The sequence below is a fragment of the Giraffa tippelskirchi genome, chromosome 4, assembly GCF_054371585.1.
Source record: "Giraffa tippelskirchi isolate mGirTip1 chromosome 4, T2T-mGirTip1v1.2.pri, whole genome shotgun sequence".
NCBI lineage: Eukaryota > Metazoa > Chordata > Mammalia > Artiodactyla > Giraffidae > Giraffa > Giraffa tippelskirchi.
Window position 1 is genome coordinate 111,654,028 of NC_137278.1, and position 21,312 is coordinate 111,675,339.

General features: G+C 41.6%; 1 protein-coding gene across 3 annotated transcripts in view; it reads left to right on the forward strand.

Moving 5' to 3' along the window:
* SYT1 (synaptotagmin 1) overlaps positions 1-5,778 on the forward strand; it is a 607,838-nt gene extending 602,060 nt beyond the window's left edge. For all 3 annotated transcript variants that reach the window (XM_081593169.1, XM_081593170.1, XM_081593172.1), the window contains one exon: positions 2,703-5,778. In XM_081593169.1, coding sequence (XP_081449295.1) covers positions 2,703-2,909 — 207 coding nt within the window. In that variant the 3' untranslated portion in view covers positions 2,910-5,778. The remainder of the gene's footprint in view (positions 1-2,702) is intronic.
* The last annotated feature ends 15,534 nt before the right edge of the window (positions 5,779-21,312 follow it).

Sequence of the window (21,312 nt, forward strand, 5' to 3'; positions counted from 1 at the left end):
TTATTTTGCAGTATTTACTTGATGAACTCTTTTTTTTTTTTTTAGTTCTGAGACATTAGTCCTGTGGAAATTAACACCTCCTGGCATTTTGTGCTTTAATTCCACAAAACTATATAAGGCAGGACATTGAAATAAAAAATCTATTGTAAATCTATTCCTCTGAGCTATAATTCTATACATTAAAAAAAAAAAGACATGCCCCTTTTCAGCTATAAATTTCAGCAAATGCAAACATATTGAAAAATGAAGCACATTAGAAACAAGATGTGTGCTGGTTTCTGGGGCAGCCTTTCAGAGAAGATAACATTTTTTCAGGACAGAGAGAGCCTGATACAGAGTCCATGAGGCTTGAAAATAATGAGCACGCCTTTGACTGTATCCTGTCTTCTCTGTTCTTTGAGTCAATTTGCTCTTTTTTCTCTTTTTTCCCCCCCAAGAGGCTGCTCACCTAAGCTTTGCATTTCCCTAGAGCAAATAATTGAGCATTTAACATGCTGTGATAGGTACTTAGGTTTCATTTATCCTGAGGTTATAAGAGTGTCTTTCTGCCTCTATCCACATGAAGCATGAAAGAAGCAAAACATACTGATTCCCCAAATCACATGAAAATGTAGCAACCCCCCCCCCCCAAAAAAAAACTGTATATACCACATACACAGCTGGAAAAGTTAAGTCAAGTCCCTTATAAGGATATTTTGTCCTGGTTGCTACTAATCAATACGTTCCTAAGTGAAACCACCAAAATTCACTCCAACTATTCACTCCAACCTCCAAAACCCTTGTCCCCCTTGTCCACGATGTGCCTAGTGTCTCTGCCCCATTTCCTCCAATAAGATGGCATCCAGGTAAATTCACTTGGGAAAAGTGCTCAGAACCACCATGATGCTGTTCTTGGTCCCAAATGCCATCCAGTAAATAGGTAATTCTCTTGATAATGGAATCAATCCACAGCTGAACAAAATGGAAATTTGTTTCCTTTACTGCCCGTGTGGTGCATTTTACATTCTCAATTCTACTTTCAGAAGTGATCTTTTTCTCTGATCTGAAGCTTTGTGTGGGTGCCTCTTTCAGGACGTTCATACAAGAATGCAATCCTAGATGACAGAGCCCAGTAAAGGGCCACAGCTGGGCAGGATCTTCATCTGGCCCTGGCTTCCATCATTAATTACACTTTCTGCTTCTTTTGACTCTGGCCACCAAACGTTATAAATTCCACTTTACTCTAAATTTGTCCTTTATCTTTTCCCTTGGTTTCTAGATTGGAACCATTGCCTGTTTTGACTAAGCAAATCAGTTACTTAGAAAGAACTAAAATGTACTTTTAGAAAGTGTTTCTTTCATGTCAAACTGGTATAGATTTTCTTTCACCAGTTTGAAAAAGTAAGGCATTAAATACACCATCACAATATTACTCAGCCATTAAAAAGAAGGAAATAATGCCATTTAAAAAGGAGGAAACAATGCCATTTGCAATAACATGGAGGGACCTAGAGAGTGTCATGCTGAATAAAGTAAGTCAGACAGAAAAGGAGAAATATCATACGACATCCCTTCTGTGTGGAATCTAAAAAGAAATGATACAAATGAACTTGCCAAACACAAAGAAACTCACAGACTTAGAAAACAAACTTATGGTTTCCAGGAGGAAGGGTAATTAGAGACTCTGGGAAGGTCGTGAACATACAGCCATACTCAAAATGGATAACCAACAAGGGCCTACTGTATAGCACATGGACCTCGGCTCAATGTTATGTGCCAGCCTGGATGGGAGGGGAGTTTAGAGGAGAATGGATACATGTATATGTATGGTTGAGTCCCTTTGCTGTCCACCTGAAACTATCACAACATTGTTAGTCAGCTATACCCCAGTACAAAATAATAAGTTTAAAGTTTGGAAAAAATAAAATAAACTCTCACAACCTAATGGAATCACTGGAGTAAATCTTGTGCAGCCTAATGGGTTATTTCCATTTGATGTCAATGCTGGATACACAGTTACTTCGTGTTTATTGAGAGAATTTATGAACGAGAAAAATTATCTTTAGTTAAGTACTGCTTACTGAAGACGTTCACTCTATTGTCACACTTTATACTCACAATAATCATTGATTACTTGAAATGCTACAGGTAGTTTTAAATAAAACTATGCTGGCTTTCCCCATCTGAAATAGGATTGCAGTATATGATCGCTTTGAAAACTGTAACACACACACACAAAAAAGATCTGAGTACTAATGTCAGAAATTTTGTTGATAAAACAATGGAAACAAATGGATTTAACAGTGAACACAAGTTGACATGGGCAGCGTGGCATGGTATCTTACAACATGAACTCCAGAAACCAAACCACTCATTTCTTATATGACTTCAGGCAGGTGATTTAACTTCTCTGAGCTTTAGCATCTTATCCGTATGACAGCAGTTAACAGGATCTAATGTAACTGAGCAGTTCCCATGAAAGTCTTAGAACTGTGCCAAAACGAACAGTTACTAAGTATTTTGAAGATACTGAAGATGATGATGATGTAATGATGACAAGAGGGTTGGACTTGCGTTACGTTCCAAGTCATTTTCAGCCTTGTCCTGGTACTTGCAGATTGGTTCTTCTTATCTCCCAGTTGCTTGGATCTCAAGGAAGCTTGGTGGTAGGACTTTATCTCTAGAGCTGGATGATTAATGTCTTATTTTGTGTCCTCTCTCAGAAAGTGCAAGTGGTGGTAACTGTTTTGGACTATGACAAGATTGGCAAGAACGATGCCATCGGCAAAGTGTTCGTGGGCTACAACAGCACTGGGGCGGAGCTGCGGCACTGGTCAGACATGCTGGCCAACCCCCGGCGCCCCATCGCCCAGTGGCACACCCTGCAGGTGGAGGAGGAGGTCGACGCCATGCTGGCGGTCAAGAAGTAAGGGAGAAGAAGCCTTTCTGTGTTTGCCCACATAGTGCTCTTTAGCCAGTATCTGTAAATACCTCAGTAATATGGGTCCTTTCATTTTTCCAGCCATGCATTCTTAACACAATTCAGTGGTACTTCAAACCCTGTTTTAATTTGCACAAATTTAAATGTAGAGAGCCCCAAAGCCCTTCATCACACCACTGCCCTCCAAATCTACTCTTCTTTTAAGCAATATGATGTGTAGATAGAGCATGACGGAAATTCTTTATTGTATCACACTGTTGTATATACCAGTATGCTAAAGATTTATTTCTAGTTTGTGTATTTGTATGTTGTAAGCGTTTCCTAATCTGTGTATATCTAGATGTTTTTAATAAGATGTTCTATTTTAAACTATGTAAATTGACTAAGATATAGGAGAGCTGATAATATATTATATGGGAAATAGAATATCATCTGCATTCCAGCAAAAATCTCAACTTGTAAGGCACTAGTACAGTGAAACTGACATCTTAAAGGACAACTTAAACCTGAGCTTTCTATTGAATCATATGAGCACCAAGACACGCTTACACCACAAGTTTGGTGGGTGAATCCAATTTTGTAGAATTTCTTCACAGGCAAATTCGCATGATCTGAGCAGCATCCAGCCTGACCTCCAGGAAGCACAGCCATGCACAGAATAGCATCCGCCTGTGCATATCTACAGAGCTCAAGTCAGAGCTTCACTCTGACATTCGCGGAAGCAACTGAGCGGTGGTCAATGATTCCATGTTACTGCACATAGAGTAACAACATGATGGTGGTGTGTGTGTGTGTGTGTGTGTGAGTGTGTGTACACACCCACATTTGTCTGGGGACGTGAGGGGTGGGAAAGAAGCAGAGGAGAGAAGACGTCGGCATTTCAAAATGTTGCCTGACTATTCAAGAAGAAAAGTGGCTCTCCATTCTCACTTTCATACACAATGTGCACCCTGCGAATTCTGTTCCAGCTGTCATGCCTACAATGATTCCAAAGGTTTGCACATCAGACTTCATAACAAAATATTTTATTATACCGGATTAGAAGGAATGCAGAATATTTTTAACACAGCAATCTGTGCTTATGACACAAAATTACTTTGTGGTAAACAGACAGTATTGTAATCCCATCAAAAGAGGAAAGAAATAATTAGCCATAGTTCTGAATGCACTTCCATTAAGCCAAAACAGACAGCTAGCTAGTGATCTTTTTATATGCTCTTTTTACGTAAATAAGTTTTAATTTGTCCTTTAAAAAAAAAAAGGTGAAACACAACCAAGAACAAGTTCTAGAAAACTGAAGCAACCTTTTATGTATACTAGATGCTTGATTTAGGAGGAGTTTTTAAATGTTTTCAATGTTATTATGTAGTAAATGGCACTATTATGAAGCTACTAGTCATTCCATAAGAGTCTTAAAGGACTGCTCTGTGTAACACTGTGACTGCCGTGTGTGCTTAGACACGTAACGTAGTTTCCTCAGTGGATAGCACTCAATCTATTCCTTAGTGATATTGTAACAATACTGCCATTCCCTCCTACTGCACTGCCCAAGGTGTGTGTAGCACAAACAGTTCTCATTACAAAGGACCAATTCAGCACCGAAAAGCTATGCATAGGATAAGAACGATACAAAGCATGAGGTGGACCACACAGCATTTTGTCAAGCACTGTGCAATATACCATACTTATCCTCACTACAGTAGACCACCACTTTGCCGAAGGGCAGCCTCTGATCTCACACTGCATCTAGCCTTTTCTCCCACCAACCTCTGTGATTCTGTCTCACTCCCAGGCCAGAGAGAGTAGGAATGCTCTGAAGGGAAAGTCTGTCTTCAAAAATACCAAAACAAAAATGGAAGGAAGCTAAGCATTAGCCTCACATTCAGGCTTTTGGATTTCGTGCCACGGTTTTTAAAACCTCAAAGAGAATTCAAAAAGGGCTAATGGGAAGCTTCAATCGTAGGGCTGGCTGTTTCCTGAGAAAACTAGAATTCCTCTTTAGTTCTTTCCTCATCAAAGCAGAGGCCAGCCCTTTGACCTTTCAGCCCAGTCATAGCAGACTCCTTGGGACTGGGATAGACCTGAAGGACAAAGGGAGAATAAGACCTCCCCCTTCTGTGGATGCTCCATACTTCTTTCAAAAAGTAGACAGTAGAAAATGCACAGGTCCTGATGTGAGATTAAACACCTGCTTAAAAAAAAGAGTCAAATGAGACTCCTTCCGATTTAAAAGACCCTACCAAAGCGAGGGAGTTGACTTTTTTAAGTTCCTTGAATATCAGAAATTGACATTTGAGTTCACCGTATTCAGCTTTAAGTTATTTGCACCAAAACAAACATTTTGAAACAAGCAGGTTCGAGTTGCCAAGTGCACATCATTTCATACATTAAAGCACGACTAATGCGTTCTCTTGCAACACTGCCAGACATGGGATATTGTCACCATAGAATCAGTTGGTACTGCGCCACCTGTCACAAGTCAGTGAGTGAACCTGCTTCAAGACGGAGATTCATCCTCCAATAAGCCACATGTACCTTTCTGACAAAGCTGTGTAAAGTATAGAATCTGATGCTCGAGAACGATCCTAGTTGCCTTTGTGTATATTTACTGCCTGCCTGAGTGCTTCTTTGTGTGGACTTTCTCTGTATCTTGTAGAAATGTTGGGGTGTTTTCTTCTGCCATATGGCTCGTGGCCTACGAGCCAACTACTTTAGCTGTATTTTACCTTCATTTTTGATGAGGTGGTTTAAATTTTGTTTCATTTCGTGTAGTGAATTCCACAGTAGTTTTCTGATTGTTGTTAAAAATGACTTGACATATTACACGGATATTCAATAAAAATGTTTTATTTCCTGTTGATGTTGCCGCTTTTCAACCCTTTTTCTTACCTGACCGTGGTGGGGAGTCCATGGCCTATTGACTTTGGGGCCAGCTGGAAGCAGAGGCAGCTAAACAAAAGCTTGCACTGAATGCCAACCCCTGCGTCATGGCTATGAAGGCAGAATGGCTGGAGAGGAAAAACAGCCCAGAGGGCATTCGGCCATCCCTGCCCAGTGTTCCTGGGCAGTGTCATTCTCAACACATGTTTCTCTGCTCCTATGTATCATCAGTTCACCAGGTTCACTTTCTGGCTTCCTGCTTTGCCCAAAATGTGTCCTCCTTTTGTACTCTAGAGCCTAAATCCCATAAGCCTCTCCAGAATGGGACTAAATAAAAATAAGATATTTTAAAGCCTATTTTCAAAGGAGAGCAATGACACATTAAATTCCCTGCCCACTGCAATTACTAGATAAAACAAGTAAATATATTTCCTTCACTAACTTCAACATTTATCAGGTGCCTGCTGTGTAGTGTGTTTTTCCTGGGCGATGCAGAGACAACAAATGACGTAACAAGGTTCACTCGGTCCCAGTCTCAGGCAGACATGGAAATATACTATCCCAAGGGACTTCCCTGGCTGGCCAATGGTTAAGAATCTGCCTTGCAATGCAGGTGATTCAGGTTGAAGGTACCACATGCCTCGGGGTAACCAAGCCTGCAGGCCACAACTAGAGAGCCAGAGCCCCGCATCTTGCAACAAAGATCCCTCATGTCTCAACCAAGACACAAGGCAGACAAAGAAATATATTTAAAAAAAAAACCCTATCTCCTGGGGCTCTGTGACAACCTCGAGGGGTGGGAGGTGGGAGGGAGGGGGCATGTATATACCCATGGCTGATTCATTTTGATGTATGGCAGAAACCAACACAATATTGTAAAGCAATTATCCTTCAATTAAAAATAAATAAATTTTAAAAAGAGCCTTCATTCTAAAAAAAAAAAAAAAAAGCCTATCTCAAGACACTGTGACGTGCACTGCATCCCTGAGAACTTTCACCAGCCCCATCCTAGTGGACACCGTGGCAGGCCTTCGCCACTCCCCTTCAGCCTGTAGAGTCTGCTAGAAGCACTGCCTGGTGACAGCCACATCCCTGTGCCCTCTAGCAGGAAGACTGCCTTACCTGAGGTCACGCATCCTCCCGGGGGAAGCTCACGTTTCGTGACCTGGTGACTTAATCAACACAGACTTCCTTTCTCACAGTTTTGGAGGTGGATGGCTGAGACCAAGGTGCTTCTTCTGAGATCTCTCTCCTTGGCTTGTGGGCAGCATCCTGTCCTTGTATCTTCAATGGACTTCCCTCTATGTGTGTCTGTGTCCTAACTTCTTATAAGGACGTGGATCATGTTGAATTAGGGTCCACCCTAATGACCTCACTTATACTTAATTACTTCTTCAAGCACCCTATCTCCAGATACAGACCCATTCTGAGGTATTGGGGCACTCGGATTTCAATATAGAAATTGGGGGTGGGGCACAACTGAGCCCATCACACCACCCCTAAGGCTGGAAACACGAAATGGAGATCTTAACATAGCCTGTAACTGTAGAGGAGGGGCCAGAACCCGTGGGAATTACTATGGAAACACCAAAGGGTCTCAGGTGCTGGGGTTGGGACCCACAAAGAGGCTCTGCATTGGAAGTCCTGGAGCTGCCAGAAGATCGCATCCAGTATCGGCTCACTCTTGCTAGAGAAAAGCCAACAGAAGATGGAAATAGGAAGAGGATTCCCTCTGCCCTTCTCCTCCCTTCCAACTCAACCAGGGCCTCCCACCTGTCAGCTGGGCCGGGAGTCCAGGAAACAGCCTGCTGGGTCTTAGCGCCCGCCATCTTTGGTACAACCAGTACAAAAAGGTGGGGGCTGAGGGTGGACCAACACATTAGGTGTCTCAATCCAATGGTCCCCAGCCTTCTCAGCACCAGGGGCCAGTTTTGTGGAAGACAGTTTTTCCATGGACCAGGGTGGAGTAGGGGAGGATGGTTTCGGTTTCACCAGCCACTCACATCCTGCTGCGTGGCCCAGTTCCTAACGGGCCATGGACCAGAACCAGTCGGTGGCCCAGGGGATGGGGACCCCTGTCATAGTCCACTTAGGCTGCTATAAACCAGAATACCATTGATGGGTAAGTTAAACAGCATATATTTATTTTTCACAGTTCTGAAGGCTGGGAAGTCCAAAGTTAAGGCACCAACAGGTTCGGTGTCTGGTGAGAGGTGGTCTTCTTGCTGAATTCTCACACAGGGGAAGGGACGAGAGCTCTCTGGGGTCCCTTTTATCAGGGCACAATCCTAATCATAAGGGTTCCACCCTAGTAACCTAGTCACCCCAAAGGTCCCCTACCATCTTAATACAATCACTTAAGTGTTAGGATTTCAACATAAGAGTTTCGGGGGGACACAAACATTTGGTCCATAACATTAGGAAACCTTTGAGCAACTGCATAGACTTTCTAAACACTCAAGTTTCTTTCTCCCAAGATTCAGGTGTTCCTGTCTGAGCCACACCTGATGAAACAGAGGCAAGAAATCACTTTCTTCTTCCATTTATGCAGAGTTGACTATTACAGATCTGAAAATTCTAACCATGTGTGCAGTTACCCCCTCCCTGCAACACTCTATTAGTATGCACAGGACTCTTTGATGTTTACCAATTGATTTAAGCTGCACACAAATCTCTACTGTAAAATAGTCAGATGGTGACTTTGGAATAAGAAGGTTAAAAAAAAAAAAGCAGGAAAATAAAAATGAGAAATAGCCTGATACTAACTGTACAAAGAAAATTTCCAAAGCCTACAGAATAATAATTATGCTGGAGGAACCATCAAGAGGGAGCAGTAATAAAGGCACCATGCAAACCTGCTGATGACTTGTGTGATCTGAGTTCTGAGGCTGCCTATGAGTTACCTACATTGCAAAGACTGTATTTCAGCTATACTAATTTCGTCCCTGTCCCCAACCATACGCATCCCCATAGTTCCCACACTCATCCTTCTTATTTGACAGTAAGCATCTTGCCAGGAGACGCTTTTTCCCTGTGCAAAGTGGACTTGCCCTCACCAGGACACACACAGAGTTAAAAAGGATTTTGTACCTTAAAAAGGAAGGGCTCACTGCCTTCTCCCATGTCCACTTTACCTCGGTCACTTCCTGCCTCCTCTGGCAGGGGAGTGCAGCAAAGAGCTTACGATCTTTATAGGCAGGATTGTTTGAGTTGCCTCTGCAAGACACCCAATTTAAGCTGCACTAAGGGAAAAAAGAGAGCAAGGGAAAGGGATGCAGGGGAGGGAGAGAGAAATAGAGACAATAAGAGACAGAGACAAGAGGAACTATTGGCTCATCTAACCAGGAAGTTCAAGTTATGATCCCATTCAAGATCAGCTGGATCAAGGGCCACAAACAATGTCATCATTCTCTTTCTTCCCATCCCTCCCCACTCTCATCCAATTCTGTTCTCATTGTTACTTCATTGTCAAGTTCCAGTGTCTCCGCAATGGCCCCTAGCACCTTCAAACTTCTATTCTTCCAGCTTAGCAATCCTGTAGAGAGTGCCACTTTCACAATTATGCCACTAAAGCTCCCAGACCTGAATTAACATGCCTGGGGAGTGTGCCTTCGCTCAGATAACCACTGTGGCCACATGATGCAGTGTTCACTTTGGCCAAGCCTAGGTCATGTCTCAGCCAAAGAGCCACAGAGATGAAGCAGAGATAGTTCCTCCAAGGAAAATCAGAGTGCTCTTATCCAGGCAGAAAAGTGGGTGCTGAGCAGACAAAAAAAATGGGCAGCTACCCTTTGGTTCTGGTTCACCTCTGCCCAAAGAGCAAGGATGCTGAGGACACAAACTCAGGCCATAGCAGTGCCCTGGTCATTTTCCCTTTTGACCAAAAGCACTATGAGAAAGGAAATTTCAGAAGTATATGCACTACCTTTCAATGACCTGCAAACAAACATTCATTTACCGTCCTACTTAGTGTCAGGGAAAACAGTCCTCTGCTATATATTTTAGGCAGCCTCTTTTGGAAAGTGGTGAGATATTAACACAACTTTAGATTCCTGAATTGGTTAATATTATAGAAACTTAACAGGTTGGCGAGTGAAGTGGAAAGGGAAGGAAGGGTGTAGAGACACATGGGCAATTAGGGGAAGGGGAGAGATGTCACATTTTGTTCCCCATGCACTGTCTCTGTGAAGCACAGCGTAGGTTCTCAGGCCTAGTCCTGTGTTCTTCCAGCCACCCATAAGCCCCACACACCTCTGACTATTAGGCAAACAACAATGCTGTTTAGAGTAACGATGCCTGAAAGAGACACTACTTTCCTTGAGCATACTGAAGATTTTTTTTTTAATTCAAGGGAAAATGAAGACTTTTGGAATATTAAAGCACTGCTTCCTCCAGCAAGTGTGAGATAGTCAGATGATTTATCAATTATAAAAAGGAATGGGGCAATCGCTCCTTGACTAATCTCCTGTCACTGTCACAGTTGCCTCATTTTCTGACATTTCCCTATAATCTGCATTGCTGGTTTCTGAGAGCCAGAACTCAGACTCAGCTGATTCAAATTGGGCAGGCTCAGGACAGTAGTTTATAGGGTTCAGTGATGCACTAGCCCTGGCTTTGCCTCTGGCCAGGATGATCCCAGCGTGTGTCCCACGGCCAGGAAGAAACCATCTGACCTCTTCTGCCCACACCCCAGGACTCAGTACCCAAGCCTGCATTTTTCACCCTGAAAAGGTTCTCTTACTTCACCAGGAGTTCTTCAGCAAGACATAGATCATCTCTACATATTTGTTTAATACCTGACCACGGGTGGCTCAGTGGCAAAGAATCTACCCACCAACACAGGAGACCTAGGTTCAATCCCTGGTCTAGGAAGATCCCATGTGAGCCACAACTACTGCGCCTGTGCTGCAGAACCGGGAGCCACAACCACTGTGCCCTCATGCCACACCTACTGCGTGCCGCATCCCAAATGCTCCAGAGCCTGTGCCCCGCAACAGGAGAACCCCATGTACCACAGCTAGAGAATAGCCCACACAGCAATGAAGACCCAGCACAGCCAAATAAATAAATAAAATCACTTTAAAATAAATACTTATTCTGAACTGAGTGCTAGTCCTTTGGCTGGGAGTCTCAGGCAGACAGAAGTGGGGTCATGTTAGGGACTGAACTGTGTCTCCCTCAAAATTCATATGTCGAAGCCCTAGCTCACAGTGCTTCAGAAGGTGACTCTGTTTGGAGAAAGGGATTTTAAAGAGGTGATTGCATTACCAGGAGCCACTGGGGTGGGCTCTAATCCAATCTGGCTGATGTCCTTATAAGAAAAGGAGCTGAGGACACAGAAACTGCATGCACACCCAGGGCAGACCATGTGCAGAGGCAGCAGAAGGGCAGCGATCCACAAGCCAAGGAGAGAGACTGCAGAGGAAGCCAACCCTGCTAGCACCTCCCACCCAGCCTCCAGCACTGTGAGAAAAGAAATGTGTCTTGTTTGAGACACCCAGTCTGGGCTGTTTTTTTATAGCAATCCTGGAAAATGAATGCAGGGCTCATCCATTTGGGCCTTGACAGGACTCAGAATGCTTTAGCCCAAGTGAAACCAGGCTTCCCAGGACAGCACATCAGACCTCTCTGACCCTCTTATCTGAAACAGAATAGACTCTCTTTCCAAAGTCAGTCCCCACACAGAGCCTTCCCCTTGTGTTCCCCTCTTCTTGCCTCACAGGCGATGTCACATCTCTCCTCCAGCCCCATCTGCACACTCCCAGTCCACATCTTTCTTTCCCCAGAGTGACTACTATCCTATAAGATTCTGGACTCTGGGGACTTCCTTGGTGGTCCAGTGGCTAAGACTCCATGCTCCCAATGCAGGGACCCCAGGTTCTATCCCTCGTCTGGGAACTAGATGCTGCAACTAAAGATTCCACAAGCAGAAATGAAGACCCAGTACAGCCAAAGAAATAAATAATTGAAAAAAAACAAAACTGGATTCTGGACACAGGGACAGGAGGGCGTTTAGACACATGTTATGTCTTTGTCTCCAATGCAAAGTCAGTATTCTCCAGAGAAACACAGAACTAACACAATATGCATGTGTACCTATGTATATATATACATATACATGCATATGTACATATATAGGGAGAGAGGGGGCTTCCCTGGTGGCTCAGATGGTAGAGAATCCTCCTGCAATGCAGAAGACATGGGTTCAATCCCTGGGTTGGGAAGATCCCCTGGAGGAGGGCATGGCAACCCACTCCAGTATTCTTGCCTGGAGAAACTCATGGACAGAGGAGCCTGGCAGGCTAGAGTCCATGGGTGGCAAAGAGCGACTGAGTGACTCAGCAGGCACACACGCATAGAGACAGAGACTAAGAGAGGGAGAGATTTTAAGGAATTCACTCACACATTTGTGGAGATTCATGAAAGAGCTACAGTTCTTGCTCAAAGATCAAATTTTTCTTCTATTAAGGTCTTCAACTGATTGGGTGAGGCTCACTCACATTATGAAGAGTAACTTGCTTTACTTAAAGTCCACTGATTTAAATGTTAATCTTGTTCCTAAAATATCTTCACAGAAATATCCAGAATAACATTTAATCACATACCTGAGCATTGTGAACCAGCCAAGTTGACACATAAAGGTAACCATCCTATGTGTCTTCTTTGTACTAAGTTGTTTTGCCTTTTCCTTGCTTCACAGGTTAGAGGCACCGTGTCTTAGTAGATAAACACTAGTCACACGTGGCTGCTGAGCGTTTGCAATGGGGCTAGTCCGAGCTGAGATGTGCTACACATGTAAAAACGCATGTGAGATATCAAAGACTAGGTATAATTTTTTTAAGAATGTGAAATAGCTTGATAATAATTTTTTACATTGATTTCACCTGGAAATGATCATGGGGTATATGTTGAATACATTTGTTTCCTGTAGCCGCCATACAAATTAGTACAAACTTATTGGCTCAAAAAGGCACAAATTTATTCTTACTTTTCTGTAGTTCAAAAGTCTGACCTGGGTCTCATTTGGCTAAAGTGGTTGCCCACAGTCCTTGTCTGGTGGCCTCCCTCTTTCATGCAGCACTGTCTCCTCTCTGACCTTTCCTCCTTCTCTCTAACCACAGACAAAGTTCTCCATTTTGGAGGATTCATGTGATTAAATTGGGCCCACCTGGATAATTCAACATACTCTCCTCATCTCAGTGTCCTTAACCTTGGGTGCATGCATGCTCAGTCACTTCAGTTGTGTCCAGCTCTTTGTGAACCTGTGGACTGTAGCCCACCAGGCTTCTCTGTCCATGGAATTCTCCAGACAAGAATACTGGAGTGGGTTGCCATACCCTCCTCCAGGGTGTCTTCCCAACCCAGGGATTGAACTGGGGTCTCCTGCACCTCCTGCATTGCCTGCAGATACTTTACCACTAGCACCACCTGGGAAGCTCATCCTTAACATTGACCATGGCTAAATTTCTTTAAGTTCTTTCACCATCCTCATTCCTTTACCCTCTATCCCCCTGCCTGCTTTATTTTTCTCCATGAAACAATACTGCTTGGCATACTAAATGTTTTCTTGCTTATCTGTTTATTGGTTGTTTATTTTCTAATATTTATTTATTTATTTGGCAGCAATGGGTCTTAGCTGCAGCACACAGGACCTTCAATCTCTGCTGTAACATGAAGGATCTTTATTTTTTTTTTTAAGTTTCAGCATGCAGGATGTTTAGTTGTGGCATTCAAACTCTTAGTTGTGGCATGTGGATCTAGTTCCCTGAGCAGGGATTGAACCTTGGCCTAAGAAGCGCAGAGTCTCAGACACAGGACCACGAGGGAGGTCACTACTGGCTGTTTCTTCTCAAAGCCATGTACCCTTGGGGACCGAGCCTTTCACTGCTCGTTCGGTCCCGGATGGGGCCTGGCATCTAGCGCGTGTGCTCAGTCGTTCAGTCATGTCCAGTCTGTGCGACCCTACAGACTGCATCCTGACTGTAGATACTCAATCAACGCTGAGCAATAAATATATAAACTCATTGACTCAGAATTAGTAGTGTTAGGCCAAATAATTAAGGATGAGCCAGATAATGTTGCATTCAATTTTTTTTTCAGAACTGTATTATTTAGTTCTAGTAGATCTTTAGAGGCAACTTTTAAGGCTTATCAACCACTTTAGCCAGTTTTCAGATGAGAATTTCATTCTTCAAAGAGCTAGTGGTTTCAAATCCTAGTTGCCCTTTTGCCATTCAAAATCAGTTTTTCTTACTTAGATAATTGTTTAAATCTAGTCTTTAGAGATGACAGGGGGAAATGTAGATAATTGCTGCTACAATAAATGGAAAAGCAGCAAAATTACTGATATTTTCAGTTCATTTAACCCCTAATCAACTGTCAAGCAAAACATCCTTCCCAACTGACAGCTGCAGTTAGCAAACTAAGGGCCTGCTTGTCTCAGGCTCCTGTCACATCAGGAGACTCAGAAAGCAGATGAATTGCTTATCACTTAAGCAGAATGGGAAAAGGGACGTTATATTTTCTTATTACTGTACAACTTCATTTCTCTATTTGCTAATGTGTTTAGAGATGGTGATGTCAACTTTTGAACTGCATTTTTTTCAATCCATACAGAAAACAGCTGTTCAAAACTGAAGTAAATTTTCCCTTTGCTTTACTCTTCTGAAAATAACATTGCACTGGGACATTATTGTCTGTATGCAACACTGGCATGTTTTAAAGAAACTTTCAAACTACCAACAACCTCCATCTTCTTTCCATAAAGCCTTGAGGTAATGGCTACATTTTCTCCCCAATTGTTACCAGTCTCGTAACCCTTAAAGACATAAAAAGCAAGAGCTGCTCTGCTAAATCAATTACAAGAAAATTGGACTTAAGAAGAGTCTTCCAAGGCTGAAAAGAAATATCATAATTCATCATTTGAGGACAGTAGAAACTCTTGCCCTACCAGACTATGAAAAGTTAGATGGTCACCATACTACACAGATACAAAAATGGGATGAAATAAAAAGTCCACAAGAGACCAAAATACATGTAAGAATTCAGTATATGAAAAAGTAGCTATTTCAATTGACTTTTTTTAAAGTAGAAGGTCTTATAACTGTTCCATCAGTTGGAAAAGAAAAGATTTAATTCAACATCAGGTAGGAATGTTCTGGATTCAAGTAATAAAAACAACAACAGAAACTAATGGAGATTTAAAACATGTTAAGACTTAACACGAATCCAAAGGGAGGCAGTCTAAGGATTGGTTTAGTTCCTTAACAATGTTTTTAAGCACCCAGACTCTTTTCATCTTTCCTCTTCACAATCCTCAGTGGGTTGGCTTTCTGTCCTTGGGTTGGTTGTCTCATCATCCAAAATAGCTGTCATAACTGAAGACATCAAGAGCTCACAAACTGAAGCAAGAGGTAGAGGCAGGTCAGGCCAGTGAGAGAGAACTTTCCCTTAGTGTCTTTCTCCTTTTATCAGAAAGTTAAACTGTCTTTCCAGAAAACCCCTAGAAGAAATCTTCCTCTGTTTCATTGACTAGCTGAGGTCCAGACCATTCCTTGTTGAAAAGGATGGTGGTGGTTTAGTCACTAAGTCATGTCCAACTCTTGTGACCCCATGGACTGTAGCCTGCCAAGCTCCTCTGGCCATGGGATTCTCCAGGCAAGAATACTGGAGTGGGTTGCCATTTCCTTCTCCAGGGCATCTTCCCGACCCAGAAATTGAACCCAGGTCTCCTGCATTGCAGGCAGATTCTTTACCAACTGAGCTATGAGAAGGCTTACTTAATGAAAAGTATCTGACTTTTTCATTATCTGTGATTGAGAGGTAGAAAACAGAAAAGATATGAAAACATATCCTTAGTCATTCATATCAGACATATGCTTTTGGCCATAATTACTATTATACAGTGGAAGTTACAAATAGATTCAAGGGATTAGATCTGAGAGAGTGTCTGAAGAACTATGGACAGAGGTTCATGACACTGTACAGGAGGTGGTGATCAAAACCATCCCCAAGGAAAAGGAATGCAGAAAGGCAAAATGGCTGTCTGAGGAGGCCTTACAAATAGCTGAGAAAAGAAGAGAAGCAAAAGGGAAAGGAGAAAAGGAAAGATATATCCATCTGAATGTAGAGTTTCAAAGAATAGCAAAGAGATATAAGAAAGCCTTCCCAAGTGAACAATGAAAAGAAATAGAGGAAAATAACAGAATGGGAAAGACTAGAGATCTCTTCAAGAAAGTTAGAGATACCAAGGGAATATTTCATGCAAAGATGGGCACAATAAAGGACACAAACAGTATGCACCTAACAGAAGCAGAAGATATTAAGAAGAGGTGGCAAGAATACAGAGAAAAACTATACAAAAAAGATCTTTATGATCCAGATAACCATGATGGTGTGATCACTCACCTAGAACCAGACATTTCGGAGTGTGAAGTCAAGTGGGCCTTAGTAAGCATCATTATGAACAAAGCTAGTGGAGTTGATGGAATTCCAGTTGAGCTATTTCAAATCCTACAAGATGATGCTGTTATATGTCAATATGCCAGCAAATTTGGAAAACTCAGCAGTGGCCACAGGACTGGAAAAGGTCAGTTTTCATTCCAATCCCAAAGAAGGTCAATGCCAGAGAATGCTCAAACTACTACACAGTTGCACTCATCTCACATGCTTTGTAGAACTTTGAGCAAAGTAATGCTTTGAGCAAAGTTATGCTCAAAATTCTCCAAGCCAAGCTTCAACAGTACATGAACCAAGAACTTTTTAAATTCTTGAAAGAGATGGGAACACTAGATCACCTTACCTGCCTCCTGAGAAATCATATGCAGGTCAAGAAGCAACAGCTAGAACTGGACATGGAACAACGGACTGGTTCCAAACTGGGAAAGGAGTATGTCAAGGCTGTATATTGTCACCTTGCTTATTTAACTTATATGGAGAGTACATCATGTGATGTGCTGGGCTGGATGTAGCAAAAACTGGAATCAAGATTGTCAGGAGAAATATCAATAACCTCAGATATGCAAATAATATCACCCTTATGGCAGAAAAGCAGAGAGGAACTGAAGAGTCTCTTGAAGAAGGTGAAAGAGGAGAGAGAAAAAGTTGTTGTCTTAAAACTCAACATTCAAAAAACGAAGATCATGACATCTGGTCCCATCACTTTGTGGCAAATAGATGGGGAAACAATGGAAACAGTGACAGACTTTATTTTCTTGGGCTCCAAAACCACTGCAGATGGTGACTTCAGCCATGAAATTAATAGATGCTTGTTCCTTGGAAGGAAAAGCTATGACAAACCTAGACAGCATATTAAAAAGCAGAGACGTTACTTTGCCGACAAAGGTATGTACAGTCAAAGCTATGGTTTTTCCGGTAGTTGTGTATGGATGTGAGAGCTGGACCATAAAGAAGGCTAAAAGCTGTGGTGTTGGAGAAAACTCCTGAAAGTCCCTTGGACTGCAAGGAGAACTGTGGTGTTGGAGAAAACTCTTGAGAGTCCCTTGGACTGCAAGGAGATCAAACCAGTCAATCCTAAAGAAAATCAATCATGAATACTCATTAGAAGGGCTGATGCTGAAGCTGAAACTCCAATACTTTGGCCACCTGATGCGAAGAGCCAACTCAATAGAAAAGACCATGATGCTGGGAAAGATTGAAGGTAGGAGGAGAAGGGGATGACAGAGGATGAGATGAGATGGTTGGATGACATCACTCACACAATGGACATGAGTTTGTGCTACAGTTCACGGGATTGGGAAGAGTCAGACACAACTTAGCAACTGAACAACAACAACAGTAAATGAAAGTAAATGCCACTGTACTAACCCTCTCCCAACTGAACAATTATAAAACTAGAGAAAATATTTGAAGCGACTGTTTTTATATATTGAAGAACAGGATACACAGGACTGAGCTTGCTGATAAAGAAAAACAAAGGAGATGAACCACACAACCATCCCAGGTTTCTTTCTGGAGAAACTTTGATACTGAAAGAAGTGTAATATGTGTTAGCTGCTCAGTACTGTCTGACTCTTTGTGACCCCATGGACTGTAGCCCACCAGGCTCTTCTGTCCATGGAATTCTCCAGGCAAGAATATTTGAGTGGGTTGCTATTCCCTTCTCCAGGGGATCTTCCTGACCCAAGGAATGAACCTGGCTCTCCTGCATTGCAGGCAGATTCTTTACCATCTGAGCCACCAGGAAAGACATGGGGACCACACAAATTATGGGAGTCTTGCTGAGCTGAAGAAATAGAGATCAAAGCTCATAGCTACTGAGGCAGCTGAAATTTGTAGGTCAGGGTACTAGAAAAAAAAAAAGGTGTGCAAAGAAGGAGCTCCAAAATTCTGCATAGGTGTCCCCTTGAGTTTTGGGCCAAATACTAAACTATGTGGGTACAAGATGAGACTTCATGAGGCCAGGCCAAAAAGAACACTCAGGGAAGGAAGAGCCACTGGGATGCTGTGAGCTGAACAACAACCAAAGCCCACAGGAGCCTAGGACATATTTGAACTCCAGCCAGTCAGAGTAAAGAGACCATGTTGAACAACTTGGGCATTTGGTAGAAACTCCCAGAAAGGCTGTGCTCAAGAACAGATAAAGTAGCCATAAGGACAACTGTGTGTGTGTGTGTGTGTGTGCTTAGTCACTCAGTCGTGTCTCTAGACCTAGAGTCTTCTCCAACAGCTCTTGAGCCATGTGCCATTAAAAAATACCATGTGCCATTAAAAACTAATAATAATGTCTAACAAGAAGATAGAAACTGATATGACCGGTTGTTTAAGGAAAAGATTCTGTGTGTGTGTGTGCATGCGTGTGCGTGTATGTGTGTGTGTATGTGTGTATGTGTGTGTAGTGTGTGTGAAGGAGGGAGAGTTCCAATGAATTTGCTGTGGCTCAAAACATCTTTAGAATTCCTTCCGGTAAAACAATTCATAAAAAATACCCTAAAGATAGGTTTAAGTAAAGTTTTTCGATACAGTGAAGATAAGAATTTCTTTTGGTCAGTCACAAGATAAAATTCTACTCAGCATTTCTCAACTTGAGAAATACTAGTCTTAAAAATAAACCAACAAAAGAGTTCTGGGGCCAAAAAAGTTTAGAAATTATTTCATCCTATTCTCCACCCTGGAGATTTACAAGCAGATTTGTATTATGTTATTGGCTCTTGCTGCTTAATTATGGAGTCCCAAACTAATGTGACTCAAAAGCCTTTTTTTTTTTAAAATGTTTATCAACATTAGAAAAAAATTATTGAGGTATAATTGACATAAAACAAGAAAATTGTATTTTAAAGTAACACATGATATTCATGTGTAATTTTTTTAGAACACTTGAACATAAATATTTTAGATATACCTCTTTTAAAATCAGTTACTAAAATCAGTTACTGTAACAAACACTGCAAGTTATATTTTCATATACATTTTTCCCTTCTACCCTTACAAAACAGAACAAACTCTTTTGTCCAATGTGGCAAAGTTTTCAGCTACAAACACACACGGAATCTACATCCCTTTGTGATACTGTGACCAAGTTTTAACAAATGAAATCTAAGCAGGAGTAACTAGGTATGGCTTCTAGGCAAGCTATTTCAAACATGAAAATTCTGCTGGTGTGCCCACATAGCCTTTTGCTTCTGTCTCTGTTCCCTGCCTGGAACACAGTCATGACACTGAGGGGTAGCCAGCACCTTGCAACCATGAGATTGAAAGGCACAGTCTAAGGAGAGTGAAGCAGCAAGAAGGAAGCAGCCTGGTTTGCTGCAGGCATTACTGGGCTGCCCTGGGCTCCAGAACTTCTTTCTGTTTCAGAAAAATTAACTTCTTTCTCATTTAAGCAATTGTCTGTCACATTTCCTTTTAATTAATCAAGTCACATTTACAATCACATTTCCCATCATTTTTATCTTGCAATGAGTTGACTGTGTTTTAGACTTATTATTCTTATACTTTATTGTATATCACCCCAAACCCTTCTTGGCAATAGGTATATTGTATATTAATCAATAAAAATTATGTATTTATAACCGTCACAAGCTCTACACTGCAAATTTCTGTAGGTCAGCAATTAGAAATAAATATACAGGTGGTCTGTAAAAGTTTTTCTAAACCTGCATATTGATCAAAGAATCCAAAACCATTAGTTTTAACTCTGTAGCAATTGCCTTCTATAAATTCTATTTGTAAATGTAGTTCTATTCATAATTTAAATAATGAAAATAGATTTTGTAGTGAGTTTCATTTCATCCTTTGTAAAAACACGATAAATATCCTTTAAGTATTATTATCTTCTGTTGGGATGCCATGATCTAGATACGTATCTTTAATTCTACTTTGTTTTCTGGGAATGGAGAAAATAGGACTTCATCTCAGTTCCCAGCACAACTGGCCTTGAAGATGCTGTGGAATAGGTAGGTCTAAAATGCCTGGGAAAATGTAGGGGATATAAATTTCTGAGTATTATCATCATCTTGATGGCACTGTAGTCTTTTTTCCCTTCTTTAGACAGTCAGTGGCTGGGAAGAGAGATATGATTGAACTCTGTTAGTCTCTGTAAGAATGGAAGGGCAATAACCTAAGCCACTCTTGAGGTTCTATTGAAGACAGCCTGCTTTGCCATTATGACAAATTGCCCTGCAATTTTCAAAGGTAACTACAGAGACTTGAAAATTTTTACTGGAGGAAAATTGATGAGACAGAATCCAGGCTCCTTTAAGAAGTTTCACCTGATTGAAAAAGGGCCAAGAAAAGCAAGCCCACTTATGGAAACTTCCATGCATATTAGTTCTTCATAACTGCAAGTGGAATTCCATGGAGTGCTGAAGGATTGTTGTCACATAAGGACTTTCTAAATAAACGGCCATAAAAAGAGGCATTATCAAAGAGGAGTGATAGTTAATGTGTGGCAAGAGTTATCAGAGATAAATTACAAAGAAGGTGCCTCTCAGATTTGCATGCAAAAAGAATCTCCATTAAGTAATTAACTAACCCCAAAGTGATCCTGAACAATTAATACACTTAACAAACTTCATTGAAGGCCTATCATTTGTTATCACTGAGATCCACACAGAGGATATGAAAAGCAGTTCTATGGCAAAAGTGGGTAACCATAAAGTTTACAACCAAATAGGAAATTTAGGATATACATAGGGCAAAATAAATAATTATACACAAATTAAGTATGCTACACCCAAGTGACACAGCCAAAGGGACAACAGGAATTCAAAGGAATCAACAGGATGTTCTGTTTAAGGGCTTTGTAAACAGGCAGAATGGGTTTGAGTCACTGTCCCATCTCACCTCAACTTTGCAACTTTAGGCAATTTACCTAACCTGTCTATACCTCAGTTTCCTCATCTATGAAATGGGTTTAATAATTGTAACTACTGCAAAGTTGTTTTAAGAATTAAATATGACTGATTTACACTGTTGTATGGCAGAAACCAACACAACACTGAAAAGCAATTATCCTCTAATTAAACATTTTTAAAAATTCATAGAACTCTAAA